The 20,992-nt window shown below is 44.5% G+C and overlaps 1 protein-coding gene across 1 annotated transcript in view; it reads right to left on the bottom strand.

Moving 5' to 3' along the window:
- Positions 1–19,281, bottom strand: part of nrg3a (neuregulin 3a) — a 432,405-nt gene extending 413,124 nt beyond the window's left edge. Inside the window, exon 1 of the mRNA XM_072677356.1 lies at positions 16,875–19,281. Within this exon, the coding sequence (XP_072533457.1) occupies positions 16,875–17,583 (709 nt within the window). The 5' untranslated portion in view covers positions 17,584–19,281. The remainder of the gene's footprint in view (positions 1–16,874) is intronic.
- Positions 19,282–20,992: the final 1,711 nt, after the last annotated feature.

Genomic DNA, 20,992 nt, shown 5'->3' on the forward strand with positions numbered 1-20,992 from the left:
TTATTATACCTTCTTGTCCTTTCACTCCTACAGATAATGTATCTCGCCGCTGCAGTTTATCAGGCTCTTGCGGCAGCCCTAGGCAGCATACATTATTCAGAGAAAAACAACAGACTGCTTGATAGAAACCCCAACCTTGTGCTCCCACTCACGGGCCACTTTATTAGAAACCCCCACCTTGTGCTCCCACTCACTGGCCACTTTAATAGAAACCCCCACCTTGTGCTTCCACTCACTGGCCACTTTATTAGAAACACCTATCCTTGTACTTCCACTCACTGGCCACTTTATTAGAAACACCGATCCTTGTGCTTCCACTCACTGGCCACTTTATTAGAAACCCCCACCTTGTGCTCCCACTTGCTGGACACTTTATAAGAAAACCCCGACCTTGTACTTCCAATCACTGGCCACTTTATTAGAAACACCTATACTTGTGCTTACACTCACTAGACATTTTATTAGAAACCCCTACCTTGTGCTTCCAATCACTGGCCACTTTATTAGAAACCCCTACCTTTTGCTTACACTCACTGGACACTTTATTAGAAACCCATTACCTTGTATGTCCACTCACTGGCCACTTTATTAGAAACCCCCACCTTGTGCTCCCACTTGCTGGACACTTTATTAGAAACCCCGACCTTGTACTTCCAATCACTGGCCACTTTATTAGAAACACCTATACTTGTGCTTACACTCACTGGCCACTGTATTAGAAACCTCCACCTTGTGCTCCCACTTGCTGGCCACTTTATTAGAAACCCCGACCTTGTACTTCCAATCACTGGCCACTTTATTAGAAACACCTATACTTGTGCTTACACTCACAAAACATTTTATTAGAAACCCCTACCTTGTGCTTCCAATCACTGGCCACTTTATTAGAAACCACTACCTTGTACTTCCACTCACTGGCCACTTTATTAGAAACCCTTTACCTTGTGCTTCCAATCACTGGCCACTTTATTAGAAACCCTTTACCTTGTGCTTCCAATCACTGGCCACTTTATTAGAAACCCTTTACCTTGTGCTTTTACTCACTGGCCACTTCATTAGAAACCCTTTACCTTGTGCTTCCAGCCTACATAACCACAGATGCTTCCAATGCTTCAACTCCGATGTATAAGTTTCCAATAAAGTGGCCAATGAGTATATATTTTTCTGTTATGAGTGCCTGGTAAAGTTTCTGCCTCATCCAAATTCATACAAAGGAAGCAGGTTCCAGCATAAGCCTTTGGTGTCCGACAGGTGGCCAGGTCTAGAAAGTGACAGCACATGAGATGACGTGTCCTGCATAAAAAAGCCGCATATGGGCTCCGTTGGGCAGCACCCACACATATCATGTATATGCACCATGCAACCCACTGAGCCCATCCAGTTACACTATTCTAGACACCAGCATGTGAGTCTGTATGAGTGTATGTATATGTGTCCCCACTTTAATCTGCCATCTGAGCTGAGAGGCCGTTGGCTGGCCACTGTCACAGTGCGATGTCATGTCCTCGGGTTCAGCGTCCCTGTGACAGATCTGCCACGGCGATAAGCATGAGAGAATAAGAGGAGAGAGAAAGAGACAGTGAGAGAGAGAGAGAGAGAGAGAGAGAGAGAGAGAGTGAGAGAGATGAAGTCTTAAATGGCGAGGGCACATGGAGCACATCAGAGCTTATTAGCGTTATACCTGAAAGGTTGCTATGTGGTTACTATGGTAATGCTGGGGGTGCTAGGGTGTTCTTATGGAATTGCTTGGCAGCTGCTATAGTGGTGCTAGGTGGTTGCTATGGTATTCCAGGTGCTACGCTTTTGCTATGGTGTTGCTAGGTGCTTGCTATAGGATCATATTGTGGTTGCTATGCTGTTACTAAATGGTTGCTAAGTGGTTGCTATGGTTATGGTTCGATATGGTGGTGCTAGGTGGCTGTTATGGTATCCCAGGTGGTTGCGATGGCATTGCTAGGCAGTTGCTATGGTGGTAACACAAGGGATTGCGAGGTTGTTCCTATGGCCTTGCTAGGCAGCTATGGTGTCACTAGGTGGTTGCTTTGGAGTTGTTTAATGCTTGCTATATTATTGCTAAATGGTTATTATGGTAACACAAGGGGTTGCTAGGATGTTCCTATGGCATAACTAGGTAGTTTGCTATGGTGGTGCTACGTGGCTGTTATGGTATCCTAGGTGGTTGCAATGGCATTGCTAGGCAGTTGCTATGACGGTGCTATGTGGTTGTTATGGTATCCCAGGAGGTCTGTGATGGTATTTCTAGGTAGTTGCTTTGGTTTTGCTATGGTGTTTCTAGGTGCTTGCTATAGGACCCCCTTGTGATTACTATGATATTACTGTTTGCTAGGTGGTTGCAATGGTAACACAGAATGATTGATATGATGTTACTAAGTGAATGTTATGTAGATGTTCAATGATTGCTATGGTTTTGCTGTGACATTGCTAGGTTGCAGTAGTATAGTATCCCCTGTGTTTGTTATGGTGCTACTAAGTGGTTGCTGGATGGCTGATGTTTTTTGTTGTTGCTTGACATCGAGGTAAACAAAGAAAAGCCAGATGTGCAACCAGCCGATACAGAACGCAAGTGTGATCACTACTTAACAAACAACAATAAAGGGCAATTACTTGAGTAATTACATAATTATAAGTAAGCAGTGCAAACAAAAATGGCAGTAAAAGCTTCTAAGTTAAGTGGCCTAAGCTCACAGAGGCAGCAGAGAGCTCTCCAGCTGGAGAAGAGTGCAGCTGGGGCCTTTTTTTTTTCTTTTTTTTTTGGTTCGCCGAACAGGTGAGCAGACAACGACGTGCGCTTCAGTTTCAAAAACTGTCAAATTAGAGCACTCGCAGAAGTGGATACGAGCGATTCTTTTCCCGCCGTTCAAAGAGACACCACTCACGCTGCCAAAGCAGCCAGTTTAAAAAATGCTCGAGCGAGAAATGGGGGAAAGCAAACACTTCTGCTTATGTCCTCGACGCGTCAAAGCCGGGACGGCTGCGTTGCGGGCTGAGTTGCGAACGGTCTGCCGCTTTAATTGCAGAGCGGCTCTTATTACAGGCGGAACGCGCAAGCAGGTCGGCTCCACCATATGGCCTTTTAGAGCCAAATAAATTGAGAGAGAGCTTCGCTGTTGAAAAATGTGGGCGTTGCATTGTACAGCATATGGTCTTTGCTGATAATGGAACACTGTACTCGATGGCAACTTTATTAAAAACACATCAATTGTAGGTTCTCCTTGTGGGTGGTGGATAGTTAGAGACTCTAGCCCATCTGCTGAAGCACAGTATGTGTTCCCCATCCTGTAGACCATTATCGGTGGTCAGGTCTGGATATTTGATGTGCCTGACGCTTGACTGCATTCTCATGGTTACTGAAGCTGACCAGTAATGAATGGTGTAGAGCACTGGATCCCAACTCATGTCCTGGAACTGGAGGGCCGCATGCCCAGCACATGTTTTATCTAGCTAATCTGCTAATTAACAAGGCCTTCCCAATTTGAAAGTAGGGTGATGGAGAAGGACCAGGACAGGGAACCTCTGTTGTAAAGGTTCAAACTGCATGACAACACACCTGATCCGGTGTCACTGTAGTGCTGAGAAAGGTGTTACCCTGGTCCTGAAGAACCCATAGTTCTCACTAGTTAATGTTTACCCTGCTCCCAACACACCTGATCCAGTGTTACTTCTGTGTTGAGAAAGGTCTACTACCTAAGTAACACCTGGTTGATAGCAGTCTTGTGGTCAGAAGCTGTCCAGCGATGAATGGTATAGAGTAGCGGTTCCCAACCCTGGTCCTCGAGGACCTTCTGCCCTGCACATTATAGTGTTTACCCTGCTCCCAACACACCTGGATGTGCTACTTCTGTGCTAAGAAAGGTCTACTACCCAAGTAACACCTGGTTGACTGCAGTCTTGTGGTTAGAAGCTGACCAGTGACGAAGGGTATGAAGCAGTGGTTCCCAACCCTGGTTCTGAAGAACCCATAGTTCTCACTAGTTAATGTTTACCCTGCACCCAACACTCCTGATCCAGTGTTACGTCTGTGCTCGGTCTACTACCCAAGTAAAAAAGAGGGTTCCTGGGAACCACTGGTGTGGAAGGTTTGTATCTTTCAGATAAGCTACAGTACACCAGTATAGCTCAGTATATAGTATATACTACACCAGTATATGGTATAAAGCTTTGGTTCCCCCATCCACATGACAAAGAGCTCCATTGTTAGTGATCATAAAATTCCCCTCCATGTGGACGGGAGGCCAAAACTCAAACTCAGACAAAAGCCTCTATGGTAAAAAATATTAGTGTAAATAGCCGAACTGCATGCAGAACATCAGGCAGCTGTCCCTCCCACCTACCCGACCCACGGCAGGAGAATAGAAAAGTGCACCTCATAGCTAATCAGGCCTCATGCATTTAAGCTGATCTGCGGCAAACTGCTGAGTGGCACAAGTCCAGAAGACAATTGCACGTGAATCGATATCTCATAACAGACTCGGGTCTGCACTCTGCCTCGTCCCTCAGGTAATGCCAGCAGCATGCTAGAGCCAGAAATCGAGGACTTCTTCCTTGCCCTGCTGTAAGCAGTACAGTAAGTATGTGCCTTAAAAAATAGATCAATTTTCTTCTCTGCTGATATGAATTCGTAGAATTCGATGAATTATCAGCAGTGTCAATAATGGGGGCCGCAATGTGTCTAACCTAGGTGCTCAAGACGTTATCCATGCTCTTACCATCAGGGCTTATTAGTGACCTTTTACCCTTAGCAGCCTAGCCACCAAGCACCACCATAGTGAACCATAACCATAGCAACCACTTAGCAACCATTTAGTAACAGCATAGCAACCACATTAGCGTCCTGTAGCAAGCACCTAGCAATGCCATAACAAAAACATAGCACCTGGGATACCATAGCAACCACCTAGCACCACTATAGCAGCTGCCAATCAATGCCATAAGAACACCCTAGCACCCCCTGTGTTACCATAACAACCACATAGCAACCATTAATATTAGCAGACTCAATCTTGAACAACCTGCTTAGCATAGCCCTGGCCATGTTTTTGCCTCCGTATCATTTGTGATTTTAATGCCTCACTTGTTTCTCTGTTTGTATTTTGGACGTAGTCTCCTCCCTAGCTCCGTCTACTATTCTTTACTTTCCCCATCTGTGCCTCCTTTGTAGCCTGATATTCTTCTCAGGTGTTTCAGGTCATTTCTTGGGTACTTCTACCCCCTGTATTGCAATGTTAAAAATATATGTTCCTTGAGGAACTGCTTAATGTGCTTTGAGGAACCTATAAGGAACATTTTTATTCTAAAAACTTTTTCTTCAAGGTTCAAGGTTTTTAGAACCAGGTCTTCTGACCCTGGCTTTTCCTGAGGCCTGACCCAGGAAAAAGGGAGCCGATATAGGGGCATAATCAAGTGACAGCTGGGAAAGTGAGTAGGTATCCGTGCTAGGCTAATAGCTAACTCTAACCGACCTGCTTTACAATCTCATCAGCTAGTGAACCCTACAGGGCAATGTACAATGTTACTGCTCCAAAAATATTACTTAATTAGCACAGCTATGCTATGCTATGCTAATTCAGTTGGTGCCTTACTGTAAGCCAGCTTATCAAAGCATGGCTCATTAAGTTATTCCTGAACCCACAATAAAAAACACCAGGAAAAACAGCATGTTTTATGATAACAGGGTGGTAAAATCACATCTGAGCATTTGTCAACCCCAACCAAAGCTGCCTCGCTTCTGTGTAGACCTCTGAGAATTATTTAAACACTGAATAAATGCTTTCTACAATAAATGGCACCTTCCATGAGAGCCATATTTATCTGGTCAGTAAAACAACAGCTGTGAGAAAAGTCTGGGGTCCTGCTGCAGTATTCTTAATTTTTTAATGTTTACTAGCTCTGAGCTTTTATCCATAACAAGCCATTCATCCACCAGACCCATGTTCTTTTTTGTACTTGGCATTGTTCTTCAGTGGAGGCGAATGTCCGTCTCCAGGCTCTGGCTGGCCAAGGTCCAGTGGAATGACTGGGCGAAGTTTTATAGCCCTGTTTCGTCATGCTGGTCAGCTTTTTTTTTCTCCACAGTCTCCACAGAGTAATGCTCTACAGGGCCCCCGGCGCTGGCTAGTGACCACAGCAGCCATCAAAACGGTCCTGACATTTGTTTGTCCACAGATGTTAAACGGCTCGGAGGTGGCCGGCAGAGGGAGGGGGAGAGGGAGAATGGGATTGTGGGAGGCAGCTAGATCCCGGGCAAAGCAGAGCCTAATTGTGTTTATTAATGTTTGGCCGTAAACGACCAGACGGCTCATATCTTTAATTCGGACATGATTTGTACATATGGCCAACGGAATTTCGAACGGAATGCCATTTTGCCATTTCACGACCGCCTTAATTAGTCACGTAAGCATGACATCAGGTCGCCTGGTGACACGCGAAGCGCCGGTACATAATTCACTGAAAGTGGTAAATTGAAAGTTGGGCAAATGGGAGATGATAAGTGAGTGCCTCTGCATTACTGAAGCCAATGAAAGCTCTATTATAAAACCATGCCCATAATGATCTTCTATATGACTGATCTGGGCGCACAATCTCCGTGACAGAAACTAAACCTGTGGTAATGAAGACAAAGCGTCTTCCGCTCCCACTCGCCTTGAGCGTAATGGATAAATTGCTCATTGTTTTCTTACAAACAGCACATACATCTTTGAGCCTCACCCGCTTAACTCAAGTCGCCGCCGAATGCGTTTGTTACTCCGCAATGCAAACAGAAGTGTTTCATTTATCAAAATTGCTGCTGAAAAATAACAGAGTCATACTTAGCGCAAAGTTCATGCATATTCCGAAACCCTCTCCTGAGAGTTTGCCTATAAAAAGGCAGGGAAATGAGAAGCACATGAGCCAACATTTCCCCAAATCCTAACGCTAACCAAATGCTGCTCCAATTAAAGCACCTGGAGATGAAATGCTGGATGTTGTACTACAACCCCCCTCCCTTGAGCCCCAAGCTCAGCCTTGCTGGTGCACAGTTAGAGACTGCAGCACTTGTGGCCCATCTGTTGACGCAGGTTCTGACCACGCATGCCCTTTTGGCTGGCGGACCCACTCTCAACCTAGCAGTAAACCACAGCAGCACCACTGTGCCTGATATCCTAGCCTAACATGCCAGTCTTGTGGAGGCCCACTATCCAAATGAAATCTGGTCAACAGTGGTCCTGTAGTCAGAAACTGACCCGTGATGGATGGAGTCTATAACTGCTATATAGACCTTTGTGCACTCTTAATTAAACATAACGGTGCTAGAAGAACCATTTTTGTTTTCACAACAAAGGTTCTTTACTAATTTAACCATTTTAACTTACACCCCTTTATTACAAATGGTTCTTAATGGAGCTAAAAATAGTTCTTCTATGACATCACTCAAAGAACCCTTTTTAGGAGCATAGATAAGCCATAGATGGGGTGGGTAGGGGCATACCGTCACCATGGCAACCTATTGTTGGGACCAGTGGATTGGGATTGGGGCTGATCCAGGTACGTTTTAATGTATTGGATATTGGCTAATTTAAGTACAGCCATTTCCGATCCTTTTTGTTTTTACCACTGTGTCCCTGGTGTCCTCTAGGCACCATTAACAGACAGTGAGGCTGCAGCAGTGAGGGGTCTTCTCAGAAGGTATAAGAGCAGTTTAGAGTGTAGTGCCTCATTACGTGGGCAATTACCTGAAGTTCGAGGTTGTGTGGACAATAAGTAATATCAAATTCAATGAGATACTTTCATTATTTCAGCAGCGGTGTGAAGATAGGTATGGCATCTCGAACCACATTGCTAATATCTTAGTGAGGGACATCTGTGAGAAGGAAGAGGGCTTCTGTTGTAATGTGTAACTCTTAGTTCCCGAGCTATGCCCTAAACCACACACACACACACACACGTTATCAAAGCTCCATAGAAACTTCCAGCTTGGAGCCAGAGAGCCCAGAAGAGCTAATCCGCAGCACATTACTCCACAAATCTTCATTAATTAGTCCATCTTAAAACCGAATTTTTAATCAAAAAGCCTCTGCCGAGGAGAGACTTCGCTAGCATTACGCTAGCATTAAGCCACTTTGTAACTTTTCATTATTTGGGGCTCTGCAGAGCCAACTTCACCCTACCTCACCTTCAGACACACTTTCAATACAGGGGACTCATGCTTTCGAGGGCAGACAAAGATGGCAAGTAGAGCCCTTCTTCTGATTCCCATCAACAAGCAAAGTTCACAGTGCAAAGTTCTTGATCTTTCATCTTGCCATTTTATTTTTTCCCTTGATTTCCGAGGCATCAGACATTTCTCCTCCCTTTTTCTCTGGGATAATTCTTCAGCGAGCTCCTTCGTCAATTATTCAGCTTCTCCTCTACATATTGAACATGTTTCCTTTTCTCCGCATTAATATTTAAGGCTCCTTTGCTTCCTTAGGACATCTCATAAGGATAAATCAAAGTGACATTAAGTTTTATTGAGACAGTCCCTTTGTGAAATTAAGCCCTAATGGCATTGAAAGCGGGGCCCTTTTTTACAACCATCCGTTAAACGAAGGCTGAATGCAGGGGTATGTGACAAACAGATCAGTTATAGGGATTGTGACTCGGAAAATGTCATTTTTTGTATAATCTGGAAAGAGATGATTCCATATATGAAAAGTAAACCTGTTTAGAATACACCATTTTTCATAGGTCCTGCCCTGCCCATTCAACCTGAAGATATAAGCTAGTAGAAGTATTTCAACTTCTTTTTGAATGCTGGGTAGCCAATCAGAACAGAGATAGGGACGTAGAGTTAAGATAATGTAGGAACGTTTGTGGACACCCTTTGTAATGAGTGCATTCAGTGACTTTAAGTTGCACCCATTGCTGACACAGACACAGCTTGTCTAGTCCTTGTAGGATTGAAATACTGCCAATAGAATAGGACTCTCTGGAGCAGATTAACATCTTGGCACCATGCTGCCTAATGCCAATCATGGGCTAGAGGGATGCAAAGCCCCCCCCCCAGCATTGAGCTGTGGAGCAGTTGAACTCCATCCAAAACATTTGGGATGAGTTAGGGATTGGAGGGAAGGGTGATCATCCAACATCCTGACCTCACTAACCCTCTTTTTACTAAATACAACCAAATTCTCACAGCAATGCTCCTCCAAAATCTAGTAGAAAGCCTTCTTCCCTGGACAGTAGAGGCGACAGTTACTCCAACATGCTAAAATCTTTCTTTAATACTCTTGATTTCAGAAGAAACAATGAATGCACAGGTGTCCCGATACGTTTGTCCAGTTAGGGTATATGATTATAATATTGGCTACTTCAAGGTATCTTCAATAATATGGAAAACAGGATTGGGGTTGTTCCAGGTACATTTTAATGTATGGGGTAATGGTCTATTTAAGTATAGCCAGTTCCGATCCTTTGTTTTTACCGCTGTGTTCTAGTGGCAAAAAGCAAAGTTCCACAAAGTACTACTCTTCTTCCAAGAGCTAACCAGTTGTCCAAGCTAACGACTGCAGTGATGATTAAACAACACACCTTCAAGTTAACCGCGATGACATGATTATGGTATTTTGTACATGCTGTGACATGGTTAATAGGTAATGGCCAGCGGCGGGTGGAGGCCGACATGGCCAAATCCATAGAAACAGAATCCATTCCTATGGGCTATGCTCATCCTCATCAGGCTAATGTTACAAAACAACGGAAAAATCAATGGCCATTAAGTGGCACTCAAGTGGAACAGGAAGTGAAGGAAAGCATCGGCTGAATTCGGCTGAGCTGGGCTGCCTCGGATTGATGCGGTAACCAAATTCACAGATTTCCACAGCCAATCGATTGGGTTCAGGTCAAGTCCTTTCCAAGCACCATGCATGCATTCAATTGAGGTCACACATTGATGCAGGTGCATCTCACTACGGCAACTCTGCACAGCTAGGGGCGTTTTTCTGCACTGGCGCATCTGAGTCAACTCACCAGCTCATTACCAAAGCCTTCACAGACTGAATCAGGTGTGCTGAAGCAGGGAAAGCGCTACGCCATGCAGTGCTGAGGGCCTTTGTTCCGGCAGCACTGCAATTAAGCTTAACGATCATCTACAATAGTTGGATTTGGGTTTCTAGGAAAGTCGTCTATTTCCAAACTGACTTGCTCCACCTGGGAGTCCCTCAGGACTGATTTGTTAATCACTGCTATGAAAGAACCACATACAAGAAGGTTTCCATTATACATTACACTACATGTCCAAATGTTTGTGGACACCCCTTCTAATGAATGTGTTGCACTAATTGCTGGCACAGATGCACAAATGGTTACACATAGCCTGTCTAGTCCCTGTAGAGAAGTACGGGCAATAAAATAGGACTCTCTGGACCAGATAAAGGTGGACCTGTTGGCAGGTCCTAGTGGACCTAGTGCCAGGTGTGGGAGCTATGGAGCAGTGGAACTGTGTTCTCTGGAATGATGGATGGTGCTCTATCTGATAGGTTTGGGATAAGCTGGGAAGTTGGGGATGAGGTGGAGTGGTGATCATTCAACGTCCTGACCTTGAATGGTGGTAATATTTCGTCTTGGGTTCTCTTGTCATGGATGGCAGCCCATCACCTGAAGCTCAACCCCAGCAAGAAAGGACTTGAGCAAGGACTTGTTAATGAGCTGATTATCTGGATCAGGTGTGTTGGAGCAGGATAAGCTCTAGAATGTGTAGGGCACGGGGTCCTATAGGACCAGGGTTGGAAACCACTGATTTACAAGGATCATGGACCATTCACAGACCTCAATAGTCAGTTCATCCTGTGTTGACTGTGGCCAACATAGACATGTACAACCTAGCTGTACAATTAAGGCAGACTTGAAGGAGTTTAGAGAGACATCTGGGCAGTGTACGAGTGTCGGGCTGCACATGCTTGTGTTGGCAGTTCACTGCCAAGATAGCAACGAACATCTTACTGTTGACGTCTGCCTATCCTTTTTTCAGTCAGTGGTGCGTCACAACACGCCTTGTGTAGGATGCAACATAAGGACCATGGTTGGTTTAGTCTAAAGATTAGAGAACCTTCACAAAATGCAACGGTTTTAAAACAATGAACCATTTTTCCTAGATCTCGCATCACAGCAGAGTAAATACAGACCATCTCAGAGGGTTTCAAACTATGTAAATGCTTACTGTACACAGTCAAATATAGCTGCTCAGACTGTGGGCCACATTACAAATGCACTTACTTGTCCTCAGTATTTGACAACAGATCTCCTGAGGATTGACAGTGAGTGTTAACAACCACAGGATGCTGAGTGAAGTGACAGCTGCAGGGAATCGAGTGGAAATAGTAAGAAAGTTTGTAAGAGTTAGAAGTACACACCCTTTTCGTTCCATACAGTACACATACAAACCCAAAACCCAATGTTGCTTACATCATTCATTTATTCATCCTACAGTTGAGTCCCGCCAATTCATTGGTTACATTTCAGCCTGGAATGCTTGTTAATAACATAGTTACCCTCTATTCTTAAACATCCCTTTAATTGCACACATACTCCCCATAGAAAAGCACTGCTAATAGAATAGAATAAGGGCTATAAAGGCCCCCCACCATCAGGCTGTGAAGCGGTGGAACGGAATTCCTTGGAGTGACGAAGCTCGATCCAACCCCTTTGGGATGAATTGAAATGGCTGAATGAATGACCTAACCTGAGTATATGACCTCACAGGTGATCTTGTGATTGCTGAATGCTATCAAATTCTCAAAGCTATGGTCCAATATTCAGCAATGGAGGACTATATCCATAATAATAGCCTACATTTCAGAGGAACCCTGTAGGAGCATGTGGTGTATTTGTGCCTTCATTGTAGAAGTAGAAGATCAGCAGTGACACAGGGTCTACAACCCCAAAGGAATGTTATAATTGGATCTCAGGGGAACAACAAAATACGGCGATTGTCAATCAACTTGGAACATTGGGTTAGCATAGCTAACTAATATAGTGGTCCACAGCAGTAGCGTACTTAAGAGTGCATAAACCAACCATACAACCATTTCATGAAATGACTGGAAATTCACACGCAAAAGGTGGAAGAAAATAACTCTTGAAAGTGGGCGTGGCTACATAAGATGAATAAAAGAACTACCTTTGGTTGAAATAGTGATGTGTGAGTTTTTGAGGTCATGAGTTCGAATCCCAAGCCATGCTGCTTTGCCATCGGCAGCTGGAGTCTAAGAGAGCACAATTGGCCATAGTAGATGTAGACACAGAGTGGGTAGATGGCGCTCATTCCCTTCTCTTGACTGGCACAGGCGTCTGTTAGATGTTAGGTGCAGTGGAGATGGGAAGTCGTTGACGCTGTCCTCGGAGTTGAAAAAAATGGGGGTGGCTGGCTTTGCATGTATCGAAGAGGCCTTACCCTCCTAGTGTCGGGAGCATTGCTAGTGCTAGGAGGAGCTACGGACTGGTGGGTTAGTTGGCAGTACCAAACTGGGAGAAAATGGGGAACAAATGGCAAATAAAAAAGTATTAAAATAGATACTTTAAATTGATGACCTCTCCATCAAGTGAAGACTCCTTAGAACTTCATATCTCTTTTAAAAACATGGTTCGTTATGTAACCCAAAGTGGTTCTTCTATGATATCACTCAACACCTCTGTATTTAACAGTGTATTTGGCACCATCAAGCTCAGAAACAAAAGGCCCTTGCGATACCCCCTGGATACCCCTGTTGTAACCTGCTACAGAAATGGGCTTAAGTTATTTCAAAAATCTCCTAAAGATCTGAACCAGTTTACCAGAAATGAATTCATCTCATAATTTTTGAAGTCTTTTCGAGTCCTTCATCTAACACAGACCAGGCAAGGCCTAGCACAGGTGAAAATGCTGACACTGTATGGCCTCCCCCTTGCCTAAAGTAAGTGTGGCAGTAGATTAAATTTCTTATTGGATAGCAGAGGCAGTTTTTTCCTCTGGAGTGATGGTAAATTAATCTGGATAAAGAACGGAGAGTGAAGCAATGGTAGAGTGCTGCCGAATGATGCAAAGTCACTGTGCAGCGCTCTGATCCAATATTCATGCCTGAATACAAAAGAGATCCTTTTAACCCGCGACAGGGGAGCTATAGCATCCCAATTTAAAGGTCTGTTGGTTGCAAAAGTTCACAATAACCCGAGCTTTAAAGCCTATATGCTGTTGACTATATGGAAAGGTGCCGTAGTAAAGTACCTGAGTTTACACTGTTCTATGTACCCAGGTTAAATGTTGAATGCGTTGTGCTTCACTAGGTGTATTTAAGTAATAATAATTGAGCGATATCAACAAAAAGCTTCGTTAATGACATTCTGTTGAGTTGGTTCAGCTCATGGGCTGCTTTGCAGTTACTCGGGACTCTCGCTTTGTAATTTAGAGAGGAAATTAAAAGAAATTCCATCTGCAGTTCTGTAGGGAACTTCATACTCAAAGAGTACCAATGGACCAATAGAAAGAGCTTCATTATTACTTCATTGAAGGATGCCCTATTTCTGACTGTATATTCCTATTCAACTATTCAGCCTGTTCTTAGAGACCCATAACATACTTATTTGCACATTCAGTCCTAAACATAAAGGGGCATCTTTGAACAATGCCATAGAAGAACCATATTTATTATAGTAAAGAATGATCAAGAAAATTTCTAAATCAGTAAACTGGTCTTCACATGTTCTACCCAGCTCCGTTATACATATGATTCTTTGTGGAACCAAAAGTGGGTCCTTCTATGGCATTGTTCAAAGAACTCTTTGTGGAACCTTTATGTTTAAAAGTGGATATGCAAATACATGTCCATAAGAACAGGCTGAACAGCTACATGTAAAAGAGGAGGATTAAATCCTCCTCATTTGGTGGTCGGGTGGTGATCATCCAATATCCTGACCTCACTGACATCGCATTCTTGTTACTAAACGCGATGAACTCCTTCAAAACCTAGTCGAAAGTCTCCCTGACAGTCCAACAAAAAAAAGCATACAGAGCCCTTGTGTAATACCCTTGATTACAGAAGAAACAGTGAATGAGCACGTTCCAATATGTCTTAATACATTTGTCCTTATCTCATATTCAGAATCTCTCTCTCTCTCTCTCTCTCTCTATATATATATATATATATATATATATAGCTGCTGTTCAATGTCCTATTTTTTTTATTCAAGTGTCATACAAGTAATTTAGTCTTTGGTCTATTTATCCAGAATTGTAAACACAATGCAGAGAGCACCCACTGGGTTCAAATGGATGACAAAACTGACAAAAATGGAGAGTGGATATATCTCTTTTTTTAATTTTTGTGCTCCAAATTACTTAGGATTTAACTTTTTTAACTTCCTTTCAAAATTACGAGCATTTTTTGCCTATTGCCTCCTGTAAAGTCACTTTTTTGGAGATATGTGTTTTTCACTGAACAGCGATATATTATATATATATATATATATATATATATATATATATATATATATATATATATATATATATATATATATACACACACACATACATACATACACACACACACACACACACACACACACACACACACACAATTGACAGGAGCGATCCCCAGTGTTAAAACCCATACCTTATTTTAAGGGACAATCCTGAGAAACGGGAAACGCAGCCATTGATTCATCCATTAAAATTAAGCATGCTTACATTCTACAGCAGTGTGGCAGTACTGCTATATTATTGGTACTATATTCCAGTTCAAAGACTAAAAAAACCCTCTTCTCATGACAAATTATGATAGTAGAAACCATTTTTGAAACAATAAAAAATCAGCACTGCTTTAGCGTGGATTCTTGAGGGTGGGCTGTTGGAAATGCTAATGACAGCCTGATTGTACTTATTATCCGATATATCACTAGCCGTCAGGATTGGTTGAGCACTAGTTGGTTGCCAGTGGTTATATATAGTTATAGATTTACATAATGCATGCTGGGTATTGTACAGAGAGAACGCTCATGAATGACAATATGAAAGCATGCTAATATAAAATCATCAATCATCTTCAATTCTGTCAAACCAGTGAGCCTGAGGGACACAATTCCAACGACGTCCACACGACAAACAACATATTAAACACTAGCTTTTAGGTCAGAATGGCACTTTTAATTGATTGTGTTTTCAACACAGCCCAATGGCGCAATCAGTCAAACCTCCAAATCCCCCTCTAAAAAGCTTGATCATACCTTGGTTTAATGTCCATTTTTGAAATGTAGGTCTATGTGGACCTCTGTAGACAATATTGCCAGTCCTCAATTATGAAGCTATCACCAAATTTGGGCTTGGTTGTTGATTTGGGCTCTAAAAGTCATGGCTGAAACAGCAAACTTATCACCAGGCCTAAAGGAGAAGGTGGAACAGCATTGAGGTGCCTATATACACACTATATGTCCAAATGTTTGTGGACACCCCTTCTAATCAATGTATTTAGCTACTTTATGTTGCACCCGTTGCTGACACATATGTGCAAATGCACATACACACACACACACACACACAGCTTGTCTAGTGCCTGTAGAGAAGTACTGTCAATAGAATGAAATAGGTCTTCCTGGAGCAGATAAACATGACCCTATTGGCACCATGCTGCCTAATGCCAGGAGTGGGCTGGGGGGGGTTAAAAAAAGTCCCCCAACATTGATGAGCACTGTGTTCTTTGGAATGATGGATGCTGCTCCACCCACTACTTTTGGGATGGTGGTTGGGCGGTGATTGTCTGATATACTGACCTCACCAACGTCACGTGCTTGTTACTAAATCCTCCAAAACCTAGTTGAAAGTCTTCCCTTCCCTGACAGTCCAACAAAAGCATACTAAGCTATTTAGAATACCCTTGATTACAGAGGAAACTATGAATGCGCAAGTGTCCCAATACTTTTGTCCTTTTTTCTTTGCATGGTTAAGGGCTCATGTCCTAAAATAAGAGAAGTAAAAAGAAGTACAACACTCACTGAAATCTGAGACTGCAGACAACACAAAGAGAAACTGCAGAGCTTCTTCATTTTTGAAATGACAGGCTGCAATTAGACTGCATGATGAGGACAAACTGGACATGGACCTACTCTCGAGAATGGATTGATGGCTGTGACTCATTCAGTCTATACATTTGGAAGGGCCCTTCAGTACTTCAAATGATGGAATAAAAACGATATATTATGCAAGGAAAAACGTACGGCTCAGCGATGTCCCCTTGCGTGAGATGATTACACTGGAGCACCATCATGTTTAACTGAGTCCTTTCAATTACACAAGAATGAATAATGCGTAGGTCTCACAATGCATTCATGCATTCATAGTGGTCCACGTTAAAGCTCTTTGAGTAACGCACACTGATTCATTCAGCACATTTAGCAAAAGTTCCCACAGTGGAGACGAAATGCCTCCGCCACCTCTTATTGGCATCAAACCAGCTCTGCGTGAGCAGGGGACGTTGGTTTGCACGTAGTAGCACGGATTACACGCTTTTTGGTGTATTTCAGCCAAAGGGAGTGGCCCGTGTGGCGTGAAGGATCTGTGAGCCCCTTCCCTGCACAAACCACAGACCAATCCATGACCAATCTCTTGACCGACATTCTGCCTCAGCCAGTGGAGTGATATACATTCAATTAGTGCAAGGCATTCAACATACATATGCAATAACTTCACGATCATATTGTGTGTCATCACACACCTAGCATCAAAACTACAGTCTCTAATTGGTCTCTAAGCTTCTTGAAACTTGAGCAAACCAGCAACACCAGTTAGTCAGTTAGTCCGTCAACACCAGCAGAACCATGCATCGCTAGGCCCAGAGCAGCAGAAACCAAAACACACAAAAAAAAGGACTCACGTGTCTTGCGGTGGATGTGAGTCCGAGCCGGGGTGGTGACGGGCCTCTCGGTCGATGGCTGCTCACGGGTCCACATTTGGGTGGAATCATTGAGGACGGTGGGATTTGACGGAGACGGACTGGAGGTGGACGTCCGGCCGCTGGAGGTGATGGCGAAGGCTGTGGTGGTGGTGAAGGTGGGGCCCCGTGTCCCGAAGCGCTGAGTGGTGCTTTTCTGGGTCACCTGACTTCCGGACGCCCCACCACCCCTGTGGGATGTGTTGGGAGGCGTCCCGGAACGAGTTTTGCCCCTCACCGAAGTGGTGATCCCAGGGCTGCTGGAGCCAACTGGCCCACTAGTGGTGGTAGTTGTGGTGGTGGTTGTGTCTGACCCCTTGGGGAAAGAGCTGGGTTTGGACAAGAAGATGGGGTCCTGTCCGATGCCCTTGGCGTCCACTAGGTCAGTGGGAACATAGTCCCTCACAGAGCCCACCACAATCCACTTGAGCAGCATGAGGCTTAGGCCAAGGCCGATGAAGCCGATGAGAAGGGGCACTGCACACAGCCAGGTCTGCTGCCTGGGCCACAAGGCGCATCGCAATGTCCCAGCACGCTCGGGGGCCTGGGCCTGCTGCTGCCGGCTGCCCGAGCCCCCGGTACTCTCGGGCTCCTCCAGGATCACCCCCACCACCCCCGAGCCGGTGGTCACCGCTCCAGAACTCTCACTCATGGCCCTGCGAGGGTCAGCCCCTGGGCCGGGAAATCAGGAGGCGAAGGAAGCTCCAGTCGCCGAACATTTGGGCGGGACGAAAAAAAAGGAAAAGCAATCCCACGAGGGCCAAAAACACACTCAGACGCAAGCACTCACACACACTCCTTAACCCCTTAAACTCTGGGCTTATTACCTTCTAATATTTTAAGGTTTGACCTCCAATAACCACTACAGGTTATCTGGTACCTAGAAAGAAAACCCTTGCAAGGTTATGAATGGAAATCTGACACCTCCCGATTGATCCTTCAAGTTTAAGGGGTTAAAGCACAGGTGCACGATGCTGCAAGTGCATACACACACACACACACACACACACACACACACACAAACAAGCACACACACACACACTCACAGACACACAAGTACACACACACCCAGTAGAATTCCGGAGGTAGGAAAAAGCAGTGCTTGCAAAATCCGACACGGGACAATCCTCTAGTCCAGTTCCAGAAGGCGCAAGCAAGCAGGTTCCTGATCCAAAGGTGAAGCGGACAAGGGGCAGGGGGGGGAAAGCCAGAAGCGAGGTGGAGGAAGTAATGCAGAGAGCTGGGAAGATGTGCATGCACAAGCAGGCTCGTGACGGCTCCCAATGCAGCAGCAACACCCCTCTATTAGTGTCCTTTGGATACCGTAGCATACGGTACCCCAGGTGAAAACCCCATCCCGACAATTACACGCACTTTTGGAGCTTTCGTAGTTATTCGTTCAGAGGCATGGGGGCTGTCAGACAAGAGGCTCCCTTCCTTGTCATTCGCCTTCCGTCTAGTTCTCCCACTCTCGTTAGCCCTCGCTGACTCAGCTCCACACGTCCTGGAGAGCCGCGGTGCCTAGTGCCCCCCTGCCAGGGCTGGACAACCTACATACAAGCGCACCATCCATACAGGGTGGGGTGGTGATGGTACAGTTGGGGGAGGCAAGAAAAAAAAGGATAAGCAAGATGATCTATCCTTGATTCCGTGGAGGCGAAAGCGAAATATCCAGCAGTGGAGGTGACTGTATCTACGGCAAGATTGGAAAAGCAGAGAGCGGCATCACATCCCAAATCCTTCGGGATGGGGGTAAAAATCCATTCTTCCGGGCAAGCAGGCTTCCAGTGCTCCCTTTCTGCCAGCCGTCGATGCAGCACGGAGCGGAGAGCGTGCCTCTACATTCCGCCACTAAGGGAGAGAGGGAGAGAGAGCGCGCGAGAGAGAGAGATAGAGAGAGAGAGAGAGAGAGAGAGAGAAAGGCAGGGAGGGGGGAGCGACAGAGAGCGCTGGAGACAGGAGGCAGAAAATAGAGAGAGAAAAGGGAGACAGAGAGAGAGGGAGGTAAAATCCCCACGTTCTGGTCTCAGCTCCACGTTCCGTCTCTCTCCAGTGCGGCTGCTGTCCGGTCCTGATTTCGAGGGTCCTTAATTAAACCTCTGACGGTTGCTTGTTTGCCTGTTTTGCCTGAATGTGCGTCTCTCCCTCTATCCCAGGACTGACAGTGCGGTCCTGCCGGTCTGTGTTGGACACTCCAGCCTGGCAAGCACAGACGCTGCTGTTGCTGCTTGTGCTGCTGCTACTGCCACCGATGCCGGGAGAGGGAAAGAGAGAGAGGGAGGTAGGGAGAGGGGGGAGGGAGAGAGAGAAAGCGTGAAAGAGAGAGAGGCAGTGGAGGATTATAGCAAGAGAGGGAGAGAGATAGTGAAGCAGTGGTTAAATGAGAGAGAGAGAGAGAGAGAGAGAGAGAGAGAGAGAGAGAGAGAGAGAGAAAGAGAGAGATAGAGAGAGGCAGGATTTCACCTGCTCTGTACTTGCGCAGGGAACATTCTCCCCCTCATTAGGACACAGAGATAGAGAGAGAGAGAGAGAGAGAGAGAGAGAGAGAGAGAGAGAGAGAGAGAGACCGAGAATGCACAGAGGCGAACATTGAGGAGGACAGATAAGCACTGCTTTTAGGAAGCATTCACAGAAGGCATTCAGAAAGAGAAAGGGAGAGAAAGAGAGAGAGAGAGAGAGAGAGATAGAGAGAGAGAGAGAGAGAGAGAGAGAGAGAGAGTGATAGAGACTGGCTGACTGACTGATCCGTGCCAGTGTTCTGCAGCATTAACAGACAGAGAGATTACAGAGTGCTGTAAACAGCCTGATTCTGAGTCTCCCTCTTGTCTGGACTGCCAGTCACTCGCTCTGCCCCGCCCCTCGCTCAACCACAAGAAGAATGGAGGGATGATCGAGGTACTGTCAGGGGTAGAAAATAAGAAAAGAGGATACGGGGGCAGGTGTAGGGGGCCGGGGGCTGAGGGCTGGGGGCCGGTGGCATCGTCGGTGGGGTTTAGACAAATAATCACAATTATATGATGACTATTGCTCTATGTTCCAAGAACCACTTTTGGTTGTAATAGAGATGTAAGAATGTGAGGAACCTTTTAAGGTTTGTAAGATTACAGTACTAAAGGTAAAGGTTCCTTACACATTTAAAGGTTCTTGACATGGTTTGTGGTTCATTATGAAGCTGAAAGTGGTTCTTCAATCCCTCATTTTTTCCATTCTCTGATTATTTAGATAGGACACTGTACACTAAATAAATAAATGTGCTACAAAGGGTTCTTGGAGTAATGTCACAGAAGAACCATGTTTATAAGGAACCTTCTTTTGCAAATCTCTAATCAGGAAAATAGTTCTCCATGGAACCATGGGTGGATTTTCTATGGCATCACTCAAAAAATCTTCTGTAGATGCCTTTTAGATTGCAAGACAGTCTTACTTTATAAACAGAATATAAATTATGGAGTTTGAGACAAAAGTGGGACAATACTAAAATATAGGTGAAATAAATACAAAAACTGCAGATAAACACAAAAGTTTATGATAATAATTGAACTTGTAATAGAGTTTTATTGTTATCTCATTATCTCGTATCTCATTATAATCTAAAAAAAATGATGGTCAGAAGCTTGAGCTAATGGCCCAGTCACTGGAATTCCAGGCAAAGTTCCATCAATTTCGTCTTAAATGACAAAAAAAAATACAGTACTGCGTTTTGTAACCTTCTCTTACTACAAAACAGATTTTAATAGTTAAATAATGGACAAATCAATAAAAGGTTAATTAAAAATAGAAGTTGTTTGATTATTGGGTTTTGGGTTTCATAACTGGGTTTATACTGGAGTTATTAGAGCATTACTCTCTCATTTTATTGGTCTTTAGTCTATTGATATGATGGGCAGAAGCTTAGAGAGTTATTGACCCAGTCACTAGATTTCATTGGTAAGCCAATCAATGAGTCTTGACATTGATGCAAATTACACAATTCAACACACACACACACACAAACAACTGGTTGGAACTAGTTTTGAACAAACAACTGCAGTTGGTACCAATGTCTTACCATATAACATAAT

The sequence above is a fragment of the Salminus brasiliensis genome, chromosome 4 (genome assembly GCF_030463535.1).
Source record: "Salminus brasiliensis chromosome 4, fSalBra1.hap2, whole genome shotgun sequence".
NCBI lineage: Eukaryota > Metazoa > Chordata > Actinopteri > Characiformes > Bryconidae > Salminus > Salminus brasiliensis.